The 22,568-nt window shown below is 35.3% G+C and overlaps 1 protein-coding gene across 3 annotated transcripts in view; it reads left to right on the top strand.

Annotated features, from left to right (window-relative positions):
• SCFD1 (sec1 family domain containing 1) overlaps positions 1-22,568 on the top strand; it is a 108,057-nt gene that overhangs the window by 72,473 nt on the left and 13,016 nt on the right. For all 3 annotated transcript variants that reach the window (XM_024551354.3, XM_045188309.2, XM_045188310.3), the window contains 6 exons: positions 865-927; positions 2,695-2,770; positions 12,593-12,646; positions 16,979-17,031; positions 19,305-19,338; positions 20,207-20,272. In XM_024551354.3, coding sequence (XP_024407122.1) covers positions 865-927; positions 2,695-2,770; positions 12,593-12,646; positions 16,979-17,031; positions 19,305-19,338; positions 20,207-20,272 — 346 coding nt within the window. The remainder of the gene's footprint in view (positions 1-864; positions 928-2,694; positions 2,771-12,592; positions 12,647-16,978; positions 17,032-19,304; positions 19,339-20,206; positions 20,273-22,568) is intronic.

The following is a 22,568-nucleotide window of genomic DNA, read 5'->3' as shown; positions in this document are numbered from 1 at the left end:
TTAACTTTATTATTGAAAGTATGTATGTTATATGTCCAGATGTGCAAAGATTAGAAGAATATACACCAAAATCCTAACAGGTTACCTCACAGTGGAGGGGTTCTTCTGAAAGTACTCTGTTGTTTGGATTCTCCAGTGAGCATATTCCCAGAAGGAAAACATTTTTTTTTAAATGCATCTAAGTATCATCTTTTTTCCCATTCTTCAAGAATTCTACAGTTTAGTTTAAAGGGATTCTGGACACTTAGAAAGACTTAAAAAATTAGTGACTATAAGCATTTAAGTATAGAAGTGTGTGGTTTAGGATATAACTAAATGGAAAAATTATTGGGTAGTAGACCTAGAATATTGTTAATGGAGAAAATGGTTTTGAGCTGAGTCTTAGAAGGAAATGTACAATTTCTGTTGGAGAAGAAGGCAGTACGTGTATATGCCCCTTGAAGCACAGCGTGAACAGGGGTGTGTGTCTGGGAATGAGGAGTATGGAATATGGGAAGGGCTAGAGAGTAATCAGTAGTACATGGTGGTTCTTTTAAGGCAGCGAGTCTGTTTGTTGTTAATGATTGGATAGAAGGGAAAAGAAGAAAAATGGTAAAATTGGGAGAATTAATGCATTGTTTTCTAAAAGTTTCTCAGTGTTTCAGTACTAATTGTACTGTATTTGGACATTATTTTACATTTATATAGTCTTGGTTTATGTAATTGTTTTGGTGCTGACTATATTGATACTGTATTATAGTAGTTAAAAATTATTTCTCTTTTCAGAAAATGGATAGTGAAAGTTAAAGTTTGTCAGTAGCTATTTTAATACCATGAATGTTAGCACTAATAAGCAGCTTTACATATAACTTTCTTATATCTTAGGGCTTTTGCCAAGATGGCCTCAGCTCCTGCCAGCTATGGCAACACTACCACTAAATCAATGGGGTAGGTATTTTTAATAATTCTGATTGGGTTCATCTGGTCCTCCAGACCATAATTAGACTTTTCATGCCTTAAAAACACACTGACACTTGGAATGCAAAATATTTTTATTGTGATAGAGAATAAATGTCAACATGCCTTTGGCTTCTTAGATAATTTAAATTTTCATTGTAAAATATAACTTAATATGTCTTATTTGGTATGAATATTTGGCTTCTTCTACTTTCCTTTTCTTAAAACATTACACTTTTCATTTTCAGAAGGTATATTAAGGATAAAGCTATTTTCATATCGATGTTGATAACTAATGTAATAGACTTGCCACTAGGCACTCGAGCTCTAGCTTCAAGACAGACGTGGGCATCCTACTAAATAATAGGGAGGGAGTCCCCAGGCCTGGGGGTGGCTTCTAACTCCAGAGTATCCTCTAGAGCCTGCGCGATTTTCAAAGATGCTAAATAAGGTTACTCTTACTACCCTTTCCTATCCCATACTATAATAGTTTCAAATCCTTAGCTTATTTTTTATAGTTTAGAGCAAAAACATGAAGCCCAGAGAAAAACAAGTTTATCCTAGCCCTACCCTGAGCTACTACTTTTAATGCAAGTTTCTAAAAACAAAAGCCCTTGTCATAATGCAGGGCCTTGTAAATGGGAAAATGAATCCTGCTGGCCTCACCTTCAGACAGTGCTCTGCAGGTTAGCCTAGTCCCCCAGAGTTGCCTGGTGCCAGGGATTCACCTGAAAACTGTCCATTCCAACAAAGATTACTTTCTGTTGTTTCTGTTAAAGAAAGGATTTCCACCTTGTCCATCTCTTCATTTCAGAGAGGATAAGGACAAGATAAGGAAAAAGAAACTATATTTGGAAAATTACTTTTATGTGTGTAATAAATAGACTTATCAGTTTCATGTCTTAAATCTTACTGAATATTAAAAGACTTTTACATTTCTTATGGATTTTATAGTTGAGGGTTTTAATAAAATGTGTTACAAGAAAATTTTGGATGATTTAAAGGGTATCTCTAGCCTTCTGATACCACAATACAGGATTACCAGCCTGTCTCAGAAAGCATCCTTTGATCCCAAATGAGAAACTACTGGAGACACAAATATAAATCTAATACGGCAAATCATTTGTCAGTGCTAATTTTGTTGTTAAAAATTTAGACAACAAGCATTCATTAGAATTGAGGAAAAATTCATTAGGTGTGTTATGCTTCACATTTTTATATGATAGATTTTATGTATAATGAGGGAGACAGTATACAATGCAGGATTGGATCTAGCTGCTATGATAAAGAGAACATAGTAACTTTTGACCTTTTCATCATACTTATAGGCATATGTAGCTTTAATGTGTTAGTATGGTTTGAATTACTAAAGCAACTTGTCTTAATTTACTATCTTTAATTTTATTGCCTCAGCAGTAAGGCAATCAGGAAAGCAAGCAGTTTTCCACCAATTATAATTTGCCTAAGAACTATAGCTAAAGCTAAGCAATTAAAATGTTTATTCTGAGGGCAGCCCTTTATCTTTAAATTTGAGTAATAATGACTAGTCAGAGTATTTTATTACTTTTTTATTGTTAAATAAAATTATAGCAGTAATACTGTGGAAGCAGAAATTCTCAGGTTACTTCTGGTTATGGAAAACAAAGATGGTAGGTACAGAGGGTAACAGCATGTGATATATAATCAGGCAAATATTTTATCTGTAACATATTGGAGAGATAATTTCTGCTCTTTGTGATCCTCTTCTTTTGCCCCTAGTCTCTTATCACGAGTCATGAATACAGGATCACAGTTTGTGATGGAAGGAGTGAAGAACCTGGTTTTGAAACAGCAAGTAAGTACACTTGTTAGAGAGCATACGGGTAACTTCTAAGCTTAAGTCAACATGTTGACAGGTTGATTGCTCAGCTAAAGCAACTTCTGGATATATTCAATTTACAACTATTAGGAATAAAATGAAACCTAGGGTCTTTTTTTGATATATTTAAGAAGTTTTACATGTTTTCAGGGGTCTTTCATTGCTTCCCCTCCCCCCAATTTGCTCTTGGACTTTACTGACATTTTAATTTTTCTTTGACTACCTTCAGGTTTGTGAAAGTACTTCAATTGCAAAAAGTGAACTAACCCTATTTCAACTAACATACTGCTACATGATGCATATTATTTACATTTTAACATTAAGAAAATAATGAATTTAATAGTCTAAGTCCTATGTAAATTAGAATAAATAAAATATTTTAAGTAGAATTTATGTTTTGGGGTAATAAAACTATAACTTGACTTAGATAACATTTCCTTTAACTGTCTTAGTTTATACATAGTACATGTTTAAATGATTTTTGTACTTGTTTTTCCGTTACTCTAATATATAGATATTCTGCTTCAGAGAGTCATTAATTGATTTGGTTCTTTTCAAACACAATGTTTTTTACTTTCTATGGAAATTTTCAGATATACATTAATATATCAAACTCTGCTGAGCCCTTTACCAAGCTTCAACTCAAGATCCTTTCATTCTTGTTTTATCTTTGCTACCTAAATTTTTTAAATTTTTATTTATTTTTACTGGGCTATTTTAAAGCAAATCTGAGATATAATATTCACACAAATATGTCAACTTATAATGAAAAGGTTTTAAAAGCCAAATTAAGGGGAGAGATGGAATTATCAGTTATTGAGATGTATTTTTTTGCTTACTTGTTTACAGAAAAAATTAGATCTTTCCTTTCTCTGAATTTCTTCATACTTTTAGCTTTCTTTTAATGTTTGTGTGTGGTATTTTATATTGACACTCATTTTCGTTTTGCTTTTCTAACCAGTTTTATTGAGATATGATTGACATACAGTGTTTCACCTCTTGATGATGAGTTCCTTAATGCAAGGAATTTCTTCCCCATCCTTGAATTTTACATAGTGCCTTGCATAAATAGGTATTTAATTTTTATGTGAATAGGTGAATAACATTTTGTTATAAAAGCCATGTAGTCAGTGAAAATCCTAATTTGCTTTATTTAATAAAAGCCTGACTACTTTTCAAACTTTCCTTCAGATGCATTCCAGATTGTATTATTTTCTAAATACTTGGGAGTACCTTTAGCTTCCTCCCTATTAGGAATTATGTTCAATCCTTCCCATTCTACCTCTCTCCTGGTAGGAAGTTACTACTAAATACTGCACTTTTTTTTACTGGTTCACAGTACTTCCTCAAGTCAGTTTATCTTCACTTACGTGGACTACAAAAGGTAAAAAGGCACAAAAATAGGAAGTTAGGCACATTAGAGACCAACGTACCGTACAGTTTAACCTAATACCTCCTAAAGAAAACATGACTCATGGCACTTATTAAAGAATAGTAAGGCAGGAGTTCCAGCCAAGATGGAGGCATAGGTAGAACCCTACACTTCCTCGCACAACCAAAAGGATGATAACAGCCAATCTAAAATCAATAAACAACCAGAAGCTCCAAAAAATCAAACTGCATGGAACTCTGACAACCAAGGAACTAAAGAAAAAATCAACCAGAACAACCAGACCAGTAAGGTGGTGGACCTTGCAGGCCGCCTCAGAAAAACCAAGGTGAGGTGGTGATGAACCAGGCAGGTGGGGCTGGCTGAAGGTGAAACTGAGTCTCAGAGCTGACTGTGGACTACAGCGTTAGTTGCCCCTGGGGGGAGAAACTCCCAGTCTCACACATGAGTCCATCAGAAAGTGCACTAGAGACAAGCATGTGAGCCACACTGTTCCTTCTGTGTCCCCTCCCCCACAGGCAGCACGCAGCGCAACAAGGAGGGTTGCTTGGCCCAGATGAATACTGAAGGCCCCGCTCCTTTACAACTAATCAGGGGCCCCAACCAAAGAAAAAGGGCCAAAATGAAAGAACAGAGCAAAACCTCAGAAAGACAACTAAGTGATGAGATAGCCAACCTATCTGATGGAGAATTTAAAGCCCTGGTAATCAAAATGCTCACAGAACTGATTGAGCTTGGTCAAAAAATGAAAAAACAAATGGAAGATACCCAAAATGAAATAAAGCAAAATATTCAGGGAACCAACAGTGACAGGAAGGAAACCAGGACTCAAAGCAACGATTTGGAACAAAAGCAAGAAATAAATATCCAACCGGAACAGGATGAAGAAGCAAGAATTCAAAAAAGTGAAGAGAGGCTGAGGAATCTCTGGGACAACCTGAAACGTTCCAATATGCAAATTATAGGGGTGCCAGAAGGAGAAGAACAGCAGCAAGAAATTGAAAACATATTTGAACAAATAATGAGGAAAACTTCCCCAATCTGGCAAAAAAAATAGACTTCCAGGAGGCCCAGATAGTCTCAAAAAAGTTGGGCCCGAAGAGGAACACACCAAGGCACATCATCATTAAGTTACCCAACATTAAAGACACAGAGAATCCTAAAAGCAGCAAGAGGAAAGAAGAGAATTAACTACAAAGGAGTGCTCATAAAGCTATTAGCTGATTTCTCAAAAGAAACCTTGCAGGCAAGAAGGGACTGGAAAGAAGTATTTGAAATCATGAAAGGCAAGGACCTACATCCAAGATTACCCTATCCAGCAAAACTATCATTTAGAATGGAAGGGCAGATAAAGTGCTTCCCAGACAAGGTCACGTTAAAGGAGTTCATCACCACCAAGCCTTTATTATATGAAATGTTAAAGGGACTCATCTAAGAAAAAGATCAATAATAAGAACAGCAAAATGAAAACAAACTCACAACTATCAACAAATGAACCTAAAAGAAAAGAAAAACAATGAAAACAAAAACTAAGCAAACAACTAGAACAGGAACAGAATTAGAGACATGGACATCACATGGAGGGATTTCAGTTGGGAGGAGAAAGGGAAGAATAGGGGGAAAAGGTACAGGGAAGAAGAAGCATAATTAGTAGGCATAAAATAGGGAGAGATAAAAAAGCAGTATAGGAAACAGAGGACTCAAAGAACTTATATGTATGACCCATGGACATGAACTAAGGGGGGGGGGAATGCTGGAGGTTTAGAGGGCAGGGTTGAGGAGGGATAAAGGGGGAAAAATTGGGAAAACTGTAATAGAATAATCAATAAAAAATACTTTAAAAAAAAGAATAGTAAGGCATACTTTATTCACGGGGACCATTGCAAAAGGTATTGGGAACCACTGCAGTTTTGCAGCTGGAGGGAGAGATTGGTCTCAGTTCCAGATACATCAAGTTGACTTGAGAATTTATAGCCAGGGAGCAGGGTAGGGTCAGTGTATGCAAAACTGCTAAAAGTAAACATCAGAGGTAGAAGGGAATTCTGGCCAAACCAATCTAACAGGGTTTTGCTGAAGACAGGCCAGTGTGATCAGACATCACCTGGGAGGTGGTAGAGGGCAAGTAACCTGATCCAGGTAACCAAGGATGATCAGATATCAAGGATGGGGGATTCTAGCTAAACTGACTTAGCAGGATTCTTTCTAACATTGGAAAATGCAAAGACAAACAGAAATTCAAAAGCCGAGGCCCAGTTGAAGCAGCTCAGAAGAGCCTGGGTAGAAATGTGTCAGGGAGAGGGTCTTTGTCACAACAGTCTATTTATCATCAACTACGGACAGGACGTTTTGTTACGGGAAGCCGAGGGGAACCACCAGTTCCTAAGATAATGCCTGCCTTTTGCTAGATAGATTTGTATAACCACATGTAGTTAAGTTTATTTTTAAGGAGAACTACATATTTATCTTTAACCTATCACTTTCAGAAGGAAATCCCAATCATAAGATTCTCTAAACAATTTATCATAAATAACTCAGCATTACAGACTTAAATCTTTGGAATGATCATACTTATTTTTGAACTCATTACCTTATAATCACATGATATATGTCCCGTAGTGACATATATCACTAAGAGGTATCTAAACTTATCAACTCAAATATTTTATTGTGCTAACACAAAATTTTGAGGGTGGTGGTGTATAAGGGAATGAAATGTTAATGGGAAAAAATACAATAAAAAGAAAATTTTAAAAATTTTTGTTTCATTTAGAGTTAAGTTCTTAAAATACAAAAACTAATTGTTCTCTGTGACCTTAAGTCCCTTTGGTTTCTTAAGATTGCAAATAATGAAAAACTTTGATACAGGAAGTTGCTCACTTATAAAAGTAAAATTTAAAATGGCAGCTCTCTATACCATATTACTGCCACCACTACTACAAAAGCCATGTCATTTTTTTAAGTGGATGTTAAGACTTTTTAGGTTCAAATTAATGGAAATACTTTTTGATTTGGGTGGGGGACTATTTATATTGTGAAGTAAAAATAAAAGTCATATTACAAAACAGTCCAAAATGAAAGAAAACAAATAGAGGATACTTAAAGATGTACTTCGTACACCTAAGTTTTAAATGTTTTTTTCCAGGTGAGTACTTAATCTCTGATTATTTCCATATGACACTTTCCTGGAATTCAATTATAGAATCAAAGGAATGAACATTACTAATTGTTCTTAATAAATATTTCCAAATTGCCCTCCAGAAAAGTTGTACCAGTTTACCCTGACTTACAGTGTCTGTTTCTCTACGTTATTTTCAAACCTTGACACGTGTTTATAAAGTTTGCCAATTCATTACTTTTAAAAGTTTCTTGTTCAGAAATATTTAAACTAATACAAATCCATTTTAAAAGTTACGTTGCCCTAATGTTCTAAAATTTAGAGGCACCGTGTTGGGAGATCTAGGACTGTTGGGGGAGCTAAGAGGAAAGAGATGCCAGAGAAGAGACTGCTGGGGATGAATCTGTTTCACACTTACAAAACCCTGAGTTACTTATGCCCTTTATATCTCTGAATATTGCTTTGGATTTTACCTGATTTTGAAGCTTTAAATAAAATAGAAAAAAAGTTTTCTGGTCACATTCAGTTTTTTAGGTCACTTAAAAGAGTTTCATATGCTTTCTTTATTTCTTGGGCAGCGTAAGTTTTATCCATCACAAGTGTCAGCTGTCACATAAGACCACTCGAATGATATTCACAGATTTGGAGTATAGTTGTGAAGGTAGTTGTACAGCAAGGTAATGATGAATAATGTTGCACAAAGTTGCATAATTTATAAGTTTTCAGTTTCACTTTATTTGGCTTATTTGCTAAAGAAATCCCTCTTAAAAATGAATTAACAACAAATAAATTACAAGCAGTAGAATTCAATAGATTAAAAAAGACTTAAAAGATATATCATTCAATCGCAGTGTATGGCCCTTAGTAAGATTCTGATTTAAATGAGAAAACTGAAAAGGAAGTTGATGCAACAGGAAAATGTTAACACCAGATTTTGAGCTACATTAAGAAAATGTTACTTTAGGTGTAGTAATCGTGTTAGAGGGGTTTTTTGTTGTTGTTTTTAAAATGTATCTTGGAGATATGTACTGAGATATTTATAGCTAAAATGATTTGATATTGGGAGCTTATTTTGAAACAGCCTAGGAAAGTGGATAGTAGGTGAGAATATAAACAAAGTAAAATTTGCCATGAGCCAATAATTATTGAAGCTGGGTAATGGAGGATTGGATGTGTTTTATTGGGTTGATGTAATCTTGTTTTGTTTTTTATTTTATTGCCATTAATATGCTAAGACTTTTGGGGAAATGCCACTTCGTGTATTTTTTATTTCCTCATCTGAAGATGTTGATGTAGATGTTGGATTCACCTGTTGATTGCTGATTTATAATTTTAACATTTGGGAAATAGATGATCCATCTTATTTCCCCTCCTATCTTCACTGACAACTTTCCACCCCTTCTATCATTGATACATCCCTCATTCCCAGTCTATTTCCAGTGTCCACACTTCATCTTACTCTTTACTGGCTAATACAGTCTTCAAAATGAGCTCTTTCTTCAAGGAGATCCATACTGCTTTTCATTCTCCAGGGCTTTGGTAACCAGGGCAGCAGCAACTCTTGTCCCAACTGCACTGCTGGCTTCAACATCGGACTCTCAGCCCAAGCTGCAAGGGCAGAGTTAGAAATGGTCACCATAGGGCAGCAAGTCCCAAGTCTAGGAGAACTAGAGGGGGAAATAATTTTTAACTGTTTTGGGTATAGAGTTGTGTCATTTTTCTTAGATGTCTAATTTTTAATTAATGTGTATATTTTATTTCAAATTTGTTTTTAAGCAATTATACCATCAGAAGTAAAATTGACATTGTTTACCTTTTACAGTGACTAAACTCACAAACATGACTAATGGTCATAAAACCAGAAGGGATTTTAGAAGTAGATTTCTTACTGTTTTTTTTCCTCCTGGTAAAATTTCTAGTTTATGCATATGAAATGTGAAGATTGTAGAAATAGTGATCCTTAATTTAGGATATTCATTATGCATGGAACTTTGTCTCTCAAAATCATATTTATAGAGGCTTTCTACTAAGAAAAATTTGGTCATTAACCTATACAATAATCTTACTTTATTTCTAAAATAGTTTCCAAAAATATCAAAAATATGCTCAGCATTTTTTAAAACAATGAGTTATGTTATTATATTTCATTTATACCTCTTATATTGACATACACAAATTTTTTATGTTTCTAAAGATGAATAAGCTAACAGTCTGTTCAGGGAAGAAAATTACATAGTTTTTTACTGTTGTTTTCTCTCTGCTGGTATGTTAGCTGCCACAGTTCAGTTTTTTCAGTTAATAAAAGTTGATTAATCTTGTATAGAAATTATTATTAATATAAAACTGATTTTAAAATGATTAATAATTCAAGCCTTCATTTAGGCAAAGAATAAAACTAGGTAGAGCATTAGTTGGTGAAAGAGAGTTCTCAGTTATTTTCTGAAATATTCTTTCTTAAGCCTTTAAAAGTATTATGAATTTCCTTTGTCATTCTCTACACTTGGCGTTTTCCTTCACCTGTGATGGTGTGTGAATATTGGATGGTGCGGCAGTTATGGATGATTCTTTTGGTGTTTTCTTATTGTAAAGACCAGACAAAAACATAAAGAATTGTCTGTGGGCTCATGAACTTTTTAACTGTTCTGCTAGGAAGAAAGCTTTCTTAGTTATTTAATGACCTATACACTGGTAGCCTTGTCTTCAGATATCTAAAGCAGAGCCATGAAATAAAAGTCAAAATTTGTGTCTTTTAGAAAAATCTTATTTTTACAGTAAATGAAGATTTATCATGAAACATTGTTATAAATATTTAAATTTTTCAATTATTTTCACTAATAAAAATAATATGACTCATGGCTTTATTATTACAAAATCTTTTCAGAATTTTTCTCCATTGCACAGATCAAATAAAACAATTCAGGAAACTAAACAAAATTATACGTAAATAGAGAAATGTATAAAATTAATTTTAGTAAAATCTTATAATTTATAATGTTCCCATGATCCAAATTTTTTAAAATTATTTCTCCTTGTTGTCAAGTACTTCATCTTCTGATAGTATTGCATGGAACAAATTTATAACTAGTTTTTTCTTTTGGATAAAAATCATTTTTAGAGATTTAAATCTGCTTGGATTTAGAGAAAAGTCATGGTTGATACTTATTACATGAACAAGCTCAACTTTATTTGAAACAAAACTTAAAAGATAAAAATTTTGTGCTACCTTTTTTTTTAAATTCTAAATAATAGAATTCAGGAAGTACATTTAGTCAGCTTGAGTGTTTGGTCCTTGTGTTTATATTAAAAAGTTCCTGGCCAACACAAATATCAGAGAATAATGAATTTTACTTGCCTAATTCCACTGCTGTGATTATACCCTAAGGACCCTGAAACACCAGTTTAAAAGAACCTATGCACCCCAATGTTAATAGCAGCAGAATTTATAATAGCCAAGTGCTGGAAGCAGCCTAAGTGCCCATCAGTAAATGAGTGGATCAAAAAACTGTAGTACACAGCTGAACATAAAAAAACAAACACTAAGCAAACAATTAGAACAGGAGCAGAATCACAGAAATGGAGATCACATGGAGGGTTATCGGTGGGTAGCAGGAGGCAGACAGTGGAGGGAAAAGGTACAGGGAATAAGAAGCAGAATAGGCAGGCACAAAATAGTCGGGGGGAGGTTAAGAATAGTGTAGGAAATGGAGAAGAGAACTTATATGTACAACCCGTGGACATGAACTGTGGGGGATTGGGTGCTGCAGGGTGAGGGGGGCAGTGTAGGGAGGAGGGGGATAAAGGTGGAAAAAAAATGGGGACAACTGTAATAGTAAAATCAATAACATATACTTCAAAAAAAAAAACCTGTAGTACATCTACACAATGGAATACTACGCAGCAGGCAGAAAGAAGGAAGGAGCTCCTACCCTTTGCAACAGCATGGATTAAACTGGACAGCATTATGCTAAGTGAAATCAGCCAGGCAGTGAAAGACAAATACCACATGATCTCACCTATAAGTGGAACCTAATTAACAAAACAAGTAAATGAAATATAATCAGAGACATTGAAATTAAGAACAAACTGGCAGTAACCAGAGGGGATGGGGAAAGTGGGGTTTGGTGGGCAGGGAAGAGTGGTGGGGGAAAATGGAGACAACTGTTCTTGAACAATTAAAAAAAACAGCTACTTTGAAAATGTTGTACACATAGATGAATACAATAAAAGTAATTGGTATGTTACCACAAACAAAAAAATAAAAGGCTTTTACTTGCCTTTACAATCTAGGGAAAGTCAAAGAAAAAATGCACATTTTCTGTTTGTGTAAAGCAGTATTTTCCTTAGTGATAGTCCATTTTAACAACAATAAAATGTTTTATGGCTTAAGGAAAGTAAAACTTGTAAAATACAATGTGTTATCAGATTTAATGTTGTCTTTGTTGTATGAAGATAAAAAACTTTTTTCCAGAACATCCTGTACAGTTCACAAAGGAAACATCATTTCAGAATGGTCAGAATACCATCCCTGCAGGGATGCACTTTGAATAGGCGTAATAGTCACAGAGTAAATTTTCTATACTCCATGTGTTGTTACTTTCAAAATAATGATAAAAATCATCAGATGAAAATGTAACAGTAGTATTCTTGATCCCAAGACATGTAAGCATGTCAAAAGGCAGTCTTCTGCCAACGCCAGTGTTACACATTTCATGTGCAAGGTGGGATTCAGCGTGTCATTGAGAATTGGGAGTTTATGCCAGGCAATAAAAATGGTCAATAAAGTTGGTATATATTTATTTTCCCATTTATTAAAGAGTACAGGTAGTTTTTTGGCTTTGAATATGCACTAGAAATGAAAGAACACTATTAGGTCATTTAACCTCATACATTTTCACAAATTTTAAGTTGCTCTGTATTTAAAGAAACTTAAAACTTGGAAAAAGGAAATGAAAAAAATAAGAATGGAAATCTTATGTGATCAAAACAAAAGCTTGCAATTGGTAGTATTAAAAAGCAAACATCTAACAAAAGTAAAAAGCCCAAACATGCATTTGTACTAAAAACTTGATATACCTACACACTAAAAGTACCTTTTGATTTAGAATTTTATTTTTCCTTGGAAACTTGAGTAGTTCCAATAGTATTTATGTCTATGAAACCATTCACAGAATGCTTAATCTTAGAATGTGTTTAATTGAAAGGCAAGCACACTTAACTATAGTATGATTAGGTTGTTGTGACAATAGAGAACTTTGATTTGTTATTCTCATGAAAATACTGATCTCTTCCACAGAATCTACCTGTTACTCGTATTTTAGACAATCTTATGGAGATGAAGTCAAACCCTGTGAGTAGCATATAACCTTATACTTGTAAAATTCTTAAACGTGTTAAACTGTATGAAAGGCAATAAAATCTGAGTTTGTTGTGACCTTAATCACAACAGACTACGTGAGGGAAGGAAGAGTCCATGTTCTCAAAGAGCCATTTTCAGCCATTATCACAGATAATGGGAATTGGTTTCTCAGCTGCCGTTACCTCCATTATGGCCAGTTCTCAACCAAATTAAAGTAGATTAGAGTCTATGTATAATTAAATGTGAAATATATCCTAAGGAGCAAGTTTCTATAAATGAAGAAGACCAGTAAGCATCAGCTGGTACAGTATAAACAGTGCCAGACCAATTTCATGAAAATTAGGAGGAATGCATGGTAGAGTTTTTAAATGCATGTATTCAGGTGGTACTAAATTCTTTTGGGCTGAAAACGAAATTGTTGGGTAAATAGACAAATGAGTAAATGTTGTTAACATTTACTTAAGGAATGGATTTTCAAGCTATCTGTTTACAATTCAAGACAGGAATGTAAAAATTACCACAATCTTTTCTAAAACAGCCCGGCTTGTTCCTGTGGCAACTAGAGAGTGGTTATCTTCACCAGAGTCTGCGATTGAGAAAGGCAGCATGGTCCTGATCCCAACAGTGCCCTAGTTTGGGTTGCTCTGGATCATTATAGCCTTGGTAGTGAGGCTTAAGATCCTAAACATGTATTTGTACTAAAAACTCGATACACCTACACATTAAAAGGACCTTTTGATTTAGAATTACATGTTTCTATGGAAACTTGAGTATGATAAGAAAGAGAATTAGAACAGAATCTTCAGGTTAATGTGTAATTTTTCATAATTATTAAAATGTGATTTTAATGATATTAAAGGACATTAACAAAAACAAATGTTAAAACCTGCCCATGTGAAAACAAAGAAACAGTGTAATAAAACACCCCCAAGAGGGGCAATTACAATTATGAGACGAGTTAAGAGAATTGTCTATAATAATAAGCTAAAAAGAATAGGGTTCTTCCTTCTAAGAATCAGTGTAGAGAAAGGGGTATACAATGTAGTAATATTAGACTTTCTTACTACATCCTAGAATATGTGAAGAAAAGCTCTCTTGAAAAAGCCTGCAAGAAGATAATTTGTAACTAATTACCTTAGAGAATACTACTTCATTATAGGCAGTAAATATTCCAAATAATAATAAAGAATAAAAGTATACCATATTTTTCAGACTATAAGACGCACCCCCCCACCACCACCACCCAGTTTGGGAGGGAAATGGGGGTGCGTCTTAGAGTCCAAATGTAGCTTACCTGGCTCACGGCATGGGGGCGGGTTGGCGTGTGTCTGTCCGCACCCCCTCCCCCAGCCCCCCATTTTCCTACTCTAAAACCTAGGTGCACCTTATGGTCCACTGCATCTTATAAGCCTTAAAATATGGTAAATAAATGCAAAATTTTAAGGCAGATGCCAAATCTACAAGGGGTTAAGGAAATTGAGTGTATTTTATTGCTGTCCTTAATCTTGAAGTAAGATGATGAATAACAACAATAATGGTAATAGCTAACATTTATCACACACATAGGTGCCAGGAACCATTCAAAACCTTTTTTATACATTATCTCATTTAGTCCTTACTCGAATCTTCTAAGAAAAATACCATTATTTTATTATTCTCGTTTTATAGATGAGAAAACTGTGGCACAATGGGGCCAATTAACTTGCCCAAGGACACACAGCTAATAAGGCAGAACTGGGCAGGCCACATTTTTCACCACTGTGCTGTATTATTGAGGGCAAGAGCTGTGACCTTTATGAAACTTTAGTTTAAGACAACATTAGAAGTAAATTTTTGAAATGGAAGAGAGGAAACCAAGAGATAAGTGACTTTTCCCAAGGCACACTATATTGAGTAGCAGAATTGGAATCCAAAACCTGTTACTCTGTATTCCTGACAACTGCTCATTCCACCATAAACGTGCCTTCCACAACAGTTTCTGTCATAGGCACATGGATTGCTAAATTGTGAGTCATATTCAGATGTTTGTCCAAGTGTATAAGTTCATTAGTTCTGTTGACTCTTCATAATTGAAGGAACATTACTACAGATATTTTTAATTAGAAAAAGTACTATGGTTTGCCATGTATAAAGCACACCCATGTTTTTGGCCAAAACTTGCAGGGAAAAAAATCTTTCATTTTAATTTTTAATTCAATTTTATATTTATTTATTTATTTATTTATATTTAGAAAAAAACGATTATCGTATTCCAGGGTATTATTTTGCATACGGATATTGTTATTGCTTTCTAGAGTTATATTTTTAACGCATAAATAAGCATAAATAAAAGAATTAAAAACATTTATATAGATACGGAATTAGTACTATCCATGTATAATGTGCAGCCTTATTTCTCCCTCAAAAATGTGGGCAAAAAAAGTGCACATTGCATTATTCACGGCAAAATATGGGGTAAATATTTTCTGCTTGGAAAGCATTTTTCCATCTCTCTGCTAGGTGAGGCAGCTTCTCACACTTTTTCTGATCCCTTTCCTGTTTGCAGATAGATAGAGGCACTGAGAGATTAGCAAGTGTACTGTGTTAGACCTAGTTAGTATTCTCAAATGTATCTTATCTGAAAGGCTTTAAAATGCTATAGGCTACTTCTAGATACTGTTTATCATTTACATTTTTTAATGAAGTGTTCTGTTTTGTCTTGATTGAATAAATTGAAAGAAAGGGATTAAGCTGTATCAGATAGGTTTTATCTTGCCTTGTAAATTTAGCTGTTAGGTTTCCTGGAGCAAAGTGTTAGTGGATTCTGACACTGTTTGGGTTCCCTGAGAGTTCCGCGACACTGTTCACCGAGTGCAGGACCTGACAGTGACAGTAAATGCATAATTTGTCATCAGGCAGGTTTGGGCAGTGCTGTATACACTCCAGAAAAGAATGAGTTCTGAAGTCCAAAAAGTTCTGAAACCTAAAAGGTTTTGCAAATTCGCTTGGTGGCAAAACCTACCCTTAATTCAAGTTGAGGCCCTTTATAGTTTTTATTTTTCTCACTTTATGTTAATACTCATATATTTAGCTGCAGAAATAGTACTGTGTTAGATGATGGGTGTTGCCTACTGGGAGTGTAACATGTATAGCTCATGCAGGATACCGTCTATCTAAAATTATTTTAAAATTCAAAATTCCAAAATCCACCTAATTCCAAATGTTTCAAATAAGAGAGATTGTGAACCTATATTAGGTATTATGTACATTTGATAAAATTATGGACAAATAATACAATAAAATTCTAAAAACAAAATTACATAACTTATAAAACATGCAAGGTCTGTCCAGAAGGTATCCAGCCATGTAATATGAAAAAGAGACATATACTGAAGAAGATACAAGAAATCTTGTACTTAGGACAATGTCTCAGTCCTCTTTGAAGTAGGCATCTTGGAACCTCACACAGTTCTCCCAATTGCCATCAGCTGCCCCATCGTATTTTTCCGAATCTCATCGACAGTCTGAAATACCTTCCTTTTCAAAGGTGGTTTTAGTTTTGGGAAAAGCTAGGAGTCACAGGGTGCCAAATCTGGGATGTAGAGGGGCTTGATGTTTTGCAAAGAACCTGCATGAGAAGGGCGGGCACACTGTCATGATGAAGCTGCCAGTCACCAGTTACCCATAGCTAGGGCCTTCTGAAACATCTGAATAGTTTCTGTGGAGGAATGTCCAAGCTTAATGCAAAATTTGATGCTCTCTTTGCTCAGTCATTTTGGATGTGACAGCCACACAGTACACATGCTCACTCATGTCATCTATCACCCCCCGCTGACTAGTACAGTGAAGTTGTCATTGTTCATACATGAGCATTCCAGTCCACTTTCCTTGGTGCCAGGTTACATCGATGTCATGCAAACCATTCTCATTATATTAACAATGACTAGAGTATTTCTGGACCGACCTCGTATTTTCAAGGAACAGTATGCCTAGTGGTTAAGAGCTGGGGCATTAAAACTAGACTACCTGGGCTCAAATACTGGAGTTAAAATTACTTGCTAATTATGTAACCTTGGGAAAGTTATATGCTCTCTCTGTACTCTCACTTGGACACCTAAAAAGTAGGTATAATAATAACTACCTCATAAATATCATTGGGATTAAGTAATTTCATTGAAAGCATTAGAATAATGCTTATCACATAGTAAATGCTTGATGAATGGTGGTGGTGGTGGTCACACATTCTACCAAATTAAAGGATTCATTAAAATAAATTACTCTAAGCCACTGTACCTTTCTGAAGAGAAATTTCATAGTTATGGTAAAATTCTGTTTGTTTAATAGGAAACTGATGACTATAGATATTTTGATCCCAAAATGCTACGGGGCAATGACAGGTAAGCAGCTCTTGTGTGTTTGTTGTAGGTTTCCCCAGCCCTGTCAAGATTGGGAATAACATAATTTATTTTTTGTTATAAATCAATAATTACTTAATATTTAAAATTCAAACTACATAGAAAACTGGTAAGTAAACAGTATGTATAATCTCATTACTCAGAGATAATCACTGGTAATTATACTTAAAACATTTTGGTGCTTTTCCTTCCAATATATACACACAAAAAAATACCTTTAGATGGTTTTTGTTTTGTTTTTAGTGAAATAATGGTGGCATTACAAGCTGCTGCAGAGGGGGAGTTCAGATAATGTGTGTCTTTTTAAATAAATATTCTTATTGGACCAAATGAAAAAAATGGCTTTATGTTAGATACCAGTTGTTTTGTTGGGTTTTTTTTTTTATTTGACTGGTCCATTTAATCTTAGTTGCTATGAATTGTTATAAATACTTCTTTATGGCAATGAGATACTCTACAGATAATTTCTATATTTTATGACAAAAACTCTCTGATAAGGTATTTGTTTACTTTATTATGGATATTATTTTTCAAGATTTAATTCATGGTGATAATGAAAAATAGCCTAAAAGATGCAGAGAAAGAATAGGCAGATTTAGGAGGGAGAAAAACCTCTCTTGGAATCATTGTCTTTAGCTCCAGAACTTGGGTGAAGCTGCTTTCTTGCTTATACCTTATGTTTGGGATCTTTAGAACTTTCTCTTTGCTTTTACCCCAGGCCTTCACGTCTTTGTAGGTGGTCAGCACAGATAATCTAATCTCTAGGTAGTGGATTGGTTGTTTTGGTAACTGAAAAGGTTATCCTTGTTTCTGAACTTAAAGAAATACTACCAAAGTTGCAAAAGAAGCTGCTGATTGCAGCTGGTAAGAAGGATTTTGACAAAGAATAAGTTATAGGAGAGAAAGAATGAAGTGATAACTAATGGGTATGGAGTTTCTTTTAAAAATGATAACATGGTTCTGAAGTTGGTTTTACAATTCTGTAAATATACTAAAAAACCACAGAGTAGACTCTTTAAAATGGTGGATTTTACAACTCTCTTCCTATCCTGATATTCCCCAAGTGACATTTTTCCCTTCCTTGCGTTTGCACATGGCTAACACTTGGAGCTTACTGAGAAACTCTCTTCATCAGACTCATAGTTTACGATAATGAGGGGGAATGTCGGCCTTGATGAGACAGAGGAGCTCAGGCTTTCATTTTTATTAGACTTTCCTTCTCCCGAGCTATCTCATCCAACTAGACCCTGGTTATTAGTACCCCATAATGTTGTGCTGTTTAACATTTAAGTGTTACCTCTTTTCACTCCATGTCTACTCTTAGAGATACTAGAAGGAATTACACTCTAGAAGGAAGAGGAATTTCTTCTTAGAGAAATTGCACTCTAGAAGGAAGTTAAATAGGGATGAGGTGTTTCAATCAGGTGGGCTTCTGGTCCCATCTGTGGGATATTTAGATGGGCCGTAGAAATGAGGGAAAGATGATAGAACTGTGGAATCTGCCTCTGAATAATTAAGAAAAGTTATAATAGCTCACTTCTCTTGGTTGGGATTTTTAAATATTGCTCCTGAGGAAAAACTAAGTTGTCTTTGTACAGCCTCTTTTAGCACTCGAAAGAAGTATATGTCTGACTCCCAAAGCTTTGGAAAACATCTTTACTAAAAGACCTGTTGGACACCAAGGAAGTATTTTGAAAATATATTATAAATATATAAATAAATATGTAATTTATATGCAATATTAACATATAAAGAAATAAGCTACAGCAAATGCAGGTCCCTCTTCCTATCCCCCTTTCTTTCCCAGATTGTTATCCTTCCCCTACATGTGTCTGCATAATTTTTTCACACATGTAAATACACTGTAATATTATGTTGAATATGGTAAAATTCTACATCATTTACTACTAAAATATATACCTTATCATCTCATCTCATACCCAGACTTCCACTCCTTATGAGAATGCTGCTTAGCCTTTCCTTCTCCTGCTCAGTCTTCCCCTAGAATTTTATTTTAAAGTGAGCAAGTTGTCCATTTCCTTTTAGATACTGAGACATGTACCTCTTCTATATTCTTCCTCTGCATCCCAATTCATTACCTGGCTACACAAAACTAAAGGACTCACCCTCCAAGAAGATGAAGAAGGGAGACTTGTAAACTTTTATCTAATTGTGTGCGTGTTTCTCCCATGCTTGCTCTTATCTATCAGAAAAGCCTTGGGTGAAATTTTCAGTATGGCTTTTCTTTGTTACAGCTCGGTTCCAAGGAACAAAAATCCATTCCAAGAGGTAAGTTCTATAAAAATAATCTACCCCTGAAAAGGAAGGTTGAAAAGGTGACCGAGCAGTCAAGATCTTCGTCCTAAACATGGCTTTCTTCTGGTGACTGTAGGGCAATCCTGATGAATCCAGTTTGGTGCACCTATGATTCTTTTCAAAAGAATTCTTAGCAACTGTGCTTTTCTGATTTACAAAGCGGTTTATACTGACAGTCGTTGAAGCTTAAAACAACTGACACAAAATTAAGTAATTCTCTGAAAAAGATGTCTTTAAGAAAGTCTCTGAATGTTTGGAATTTATTGGATTCCAAACTTTTGTGATGATATCATGACTGTGTTTTCATTTGAAATACAAAGAAGTTTCTTAATAAAAATAATTACAGTAAAGAATATACTGTATTCTTACTGTAGGTATTGTTAATTATTATTTTCCATATGAACAACTATAAATCTTCCTTTTCCCACCCTGTATATTAAAAATTATACAAATGCTAAGTGTTCTGGTTTTTTCTACCTACAATAAATAACTTCAAATTCAAAAATGCCTTTGGAGAAAGCCCGTGGATTTATTTGCCATTACTTAGGTGAAGAATGAGGTTTATTTTCCTCTAACTTTTTTCTGAAAACTCTCTTCCTCATTTACTTCTCAGTAGACATTAGAAATTTATAAATTTATAAACCTTTAGAAACAAACTTCTTTATAGTTAAAGTAACATCAGGCATGTATATATGACCTTTGCCGGCTGGGTTTTTTTTTTTTTTTTTTTTTTTAATACCTAAGTTGTAGAATATGCATCAGAGTAAAAACCATGTTTGAAAATTAAAATACAGCTTTAACTATTTCTCTTAACCTATTTTGTTTTTGTTTGCATTTTTAGGCAATTGTTTTTGTGGTGGGAGGAGGCAACTACATTGAATATCAAAATCTTGTAGACTACATAAAGGTATGTTGGTTTTCTTATTCTTCTGTCATTTGATGTTTCATAGTGATTCTGTCTTTAGAAAACTAGCCTTCTCTAGGGGTCTCTCTGTGATTCCTACATAAGCCCTTTTCTAGAGGTAGTTTAAAAATCCTGCATATTCATTGTTTTTTGTTCCTATCACAGTCATTCTGGCCTAAAATTGTACATGATGTGGAATATAGTGTCTTCCACATCTTTTTGATGTAATGTACTTTGCAGCTATGTATCTTGATATGACTTGAAATGTTTGGTGACCTCAGGTAAACCCCTCTTCCAAAAGTCTCCTTTGGTGAGATGATTTACCAGGCACATTTACTGAATCATAAGCACTTCTCTCCCATCCTGTTGACTTAAATCAGTAACATACTTCTAACAAATGTAGAGTGTCTGCTTTTTCAGCAAACAAGAGCTTTAGCGGGAGCACATTAGCAGTGGAGTAGTGCTCAGAGCAGACAGCCTCAGGGAGTGACAGACAACCAAGCAGAGGGATATGAAGGAAAGGGTATCGCTATATCCAGGCACCTTTCTAAACAAATCACCTCTTAGCTTTATAGAAATTGTGTGCAGTGATCTTTGACTCTGATTTGGAGCAACATCTTTTGCATGCATTTGAGCCCAACAGTATTTTATTTTTTCCTCTCCACAGGGATCCTTTAGAACACAGGTGGCAAACACAAGGCCTGCGGGCCGAATCCGGCCCTCCACCTTGTTTTATCCAGTCCAGCACCTTGTTTCCACCCGGCAGCAGTGCCAAGCTCCTTGCCCCTAGTTAAGGAGTAGTTTATACATTTATACAGTCCTAAAATTATATTCAGCCCTTTGAAGGCAACCACGAGGCTGACATGGCCCCCAGTGAAAATGAGTTTGACACCCCTGCTCAGAATATATGAAGCCTGTAAAATGAGAACCTGTAAAAGAAAAAGAAACATTAAAATTATTCTGTTAATCTCCCAGATGTTTTTAGGATCATTAAGATATATTACATGAATAACTACAGAGTAAATCTTCCTTAACCCTCCAGGGGGGACCTGTCTTGGACCTTCAGCTTCAAATAAAGGAGGCAATTTCTGCAGGCCCTAAGGCCATCTGTAGATGTAGCTGAGAGTATGATTCTCCTTCTCTCAGCCTCTTACAAGGTACTAAGATACTGTTAGCTTTCCCTTTTAGTATTAACTTACTGGCTTCCTTTCTGAGAGTCATGACTACTTCTTTTCACTCATCATTAATTTTTACCCACAACTGGCCCCTGGTTTAGAAGACCGTCATTAGATTTAGCAAGACAACTGATCTGTGGAGCTGGCAGCACTATGAGACTGGCCGGTGCCTTCCCTGTGCCCGTTCCCAGTCACATGAAGAAAGTGTGAGCACAAAGGACTGCCTGGCGCATTGGTTAGGAAGATGCAGAAATCACTGATCGCAGTTAAGGCAGGTGAAAAGAAGAGACAGCCCGTTCCTGCATCCCTCAGGCAGATTTAGAGGTGTTGTCTTGGTGTCATGTTTGCGATGATCCTGTCCTCAGAACTTGTAAATATAATCTGTGTCTCTGTACCACAGGGTCAGGCAAAGCGAAAGGAACATTTTTGGAAATGCAGGAGAAATCTCTGTTATTTCCTGTGTTAGTACCCCACTTCCTCCCTCCCTTATTTTCCCTGCACTATCTCATTTCTCTATCCAGTGTTGATTTCCCTCATTTAATTTAAATGCCTGTTATGTTTTTAACACACATTCCATCATGCAAGCCATTCTTTCTGTCTCTTATTAGTAAGAGATACGCCCAGTTTAGAAAGTGGGTGCTTCAATTGCCTGTTCAATTTTCAGTCAGTCCAGTACTTTGTGTTTGCTAAGATCTGGTAAGTCCATCTGTTATGTAGGATGCTCCTTAAGCACAGTGTTGAACTGTACCTGGAGCAAAATCAGTTTCTTTATCAAGTGACATGTAAAAAGCGAGTCCAAATTGAAGTAATATTTGTGATGGCCTCTAATAGTGTTGCAAGTGTTTAGTTCAGTCACCAAGTGTGTAAAACCTGTCTACCTGGAACCATAGGCAATAGGCCAGTATAATTCCATGTGACTGTTTTCATTTCTCTTAGGTATATATTCCTAGGAGTGGAGTTGCTGGGTAATCATAACGTTGTTTAACCTATTGAGAAGCTGTCAGACTATTTTCCGAAGTGACTACATCATTTTACATTCCTACCAGCAGCGTATGAGGGTTCTGATTCCTCAGCGTCATCACCAACACTTGGTATCTTTTTGCTTCTGGCTGGCCTAGTGGATA

This window comes from Desmodus rotundus, chromosome 7 (genome assembly GCF_022682495.2).
Source record: "Desmodus rotundus isolate HL8 chromosome 7, HLdesRot8A.1, whole genome shotgun sequence".
In the NCBI taxonomy this organism is placed as follows: Eukaryota; Metazoa; Chordata; class Mammalia; order Chiroptera; family Phyllostomidae; genus Desmodus; species Desmodus rotundus.
The sequence above is the reverse complement of the archived record's forward strand: the minus strand, read 5'-3'. Positions and strand labels throughout refer to the sequence as shown.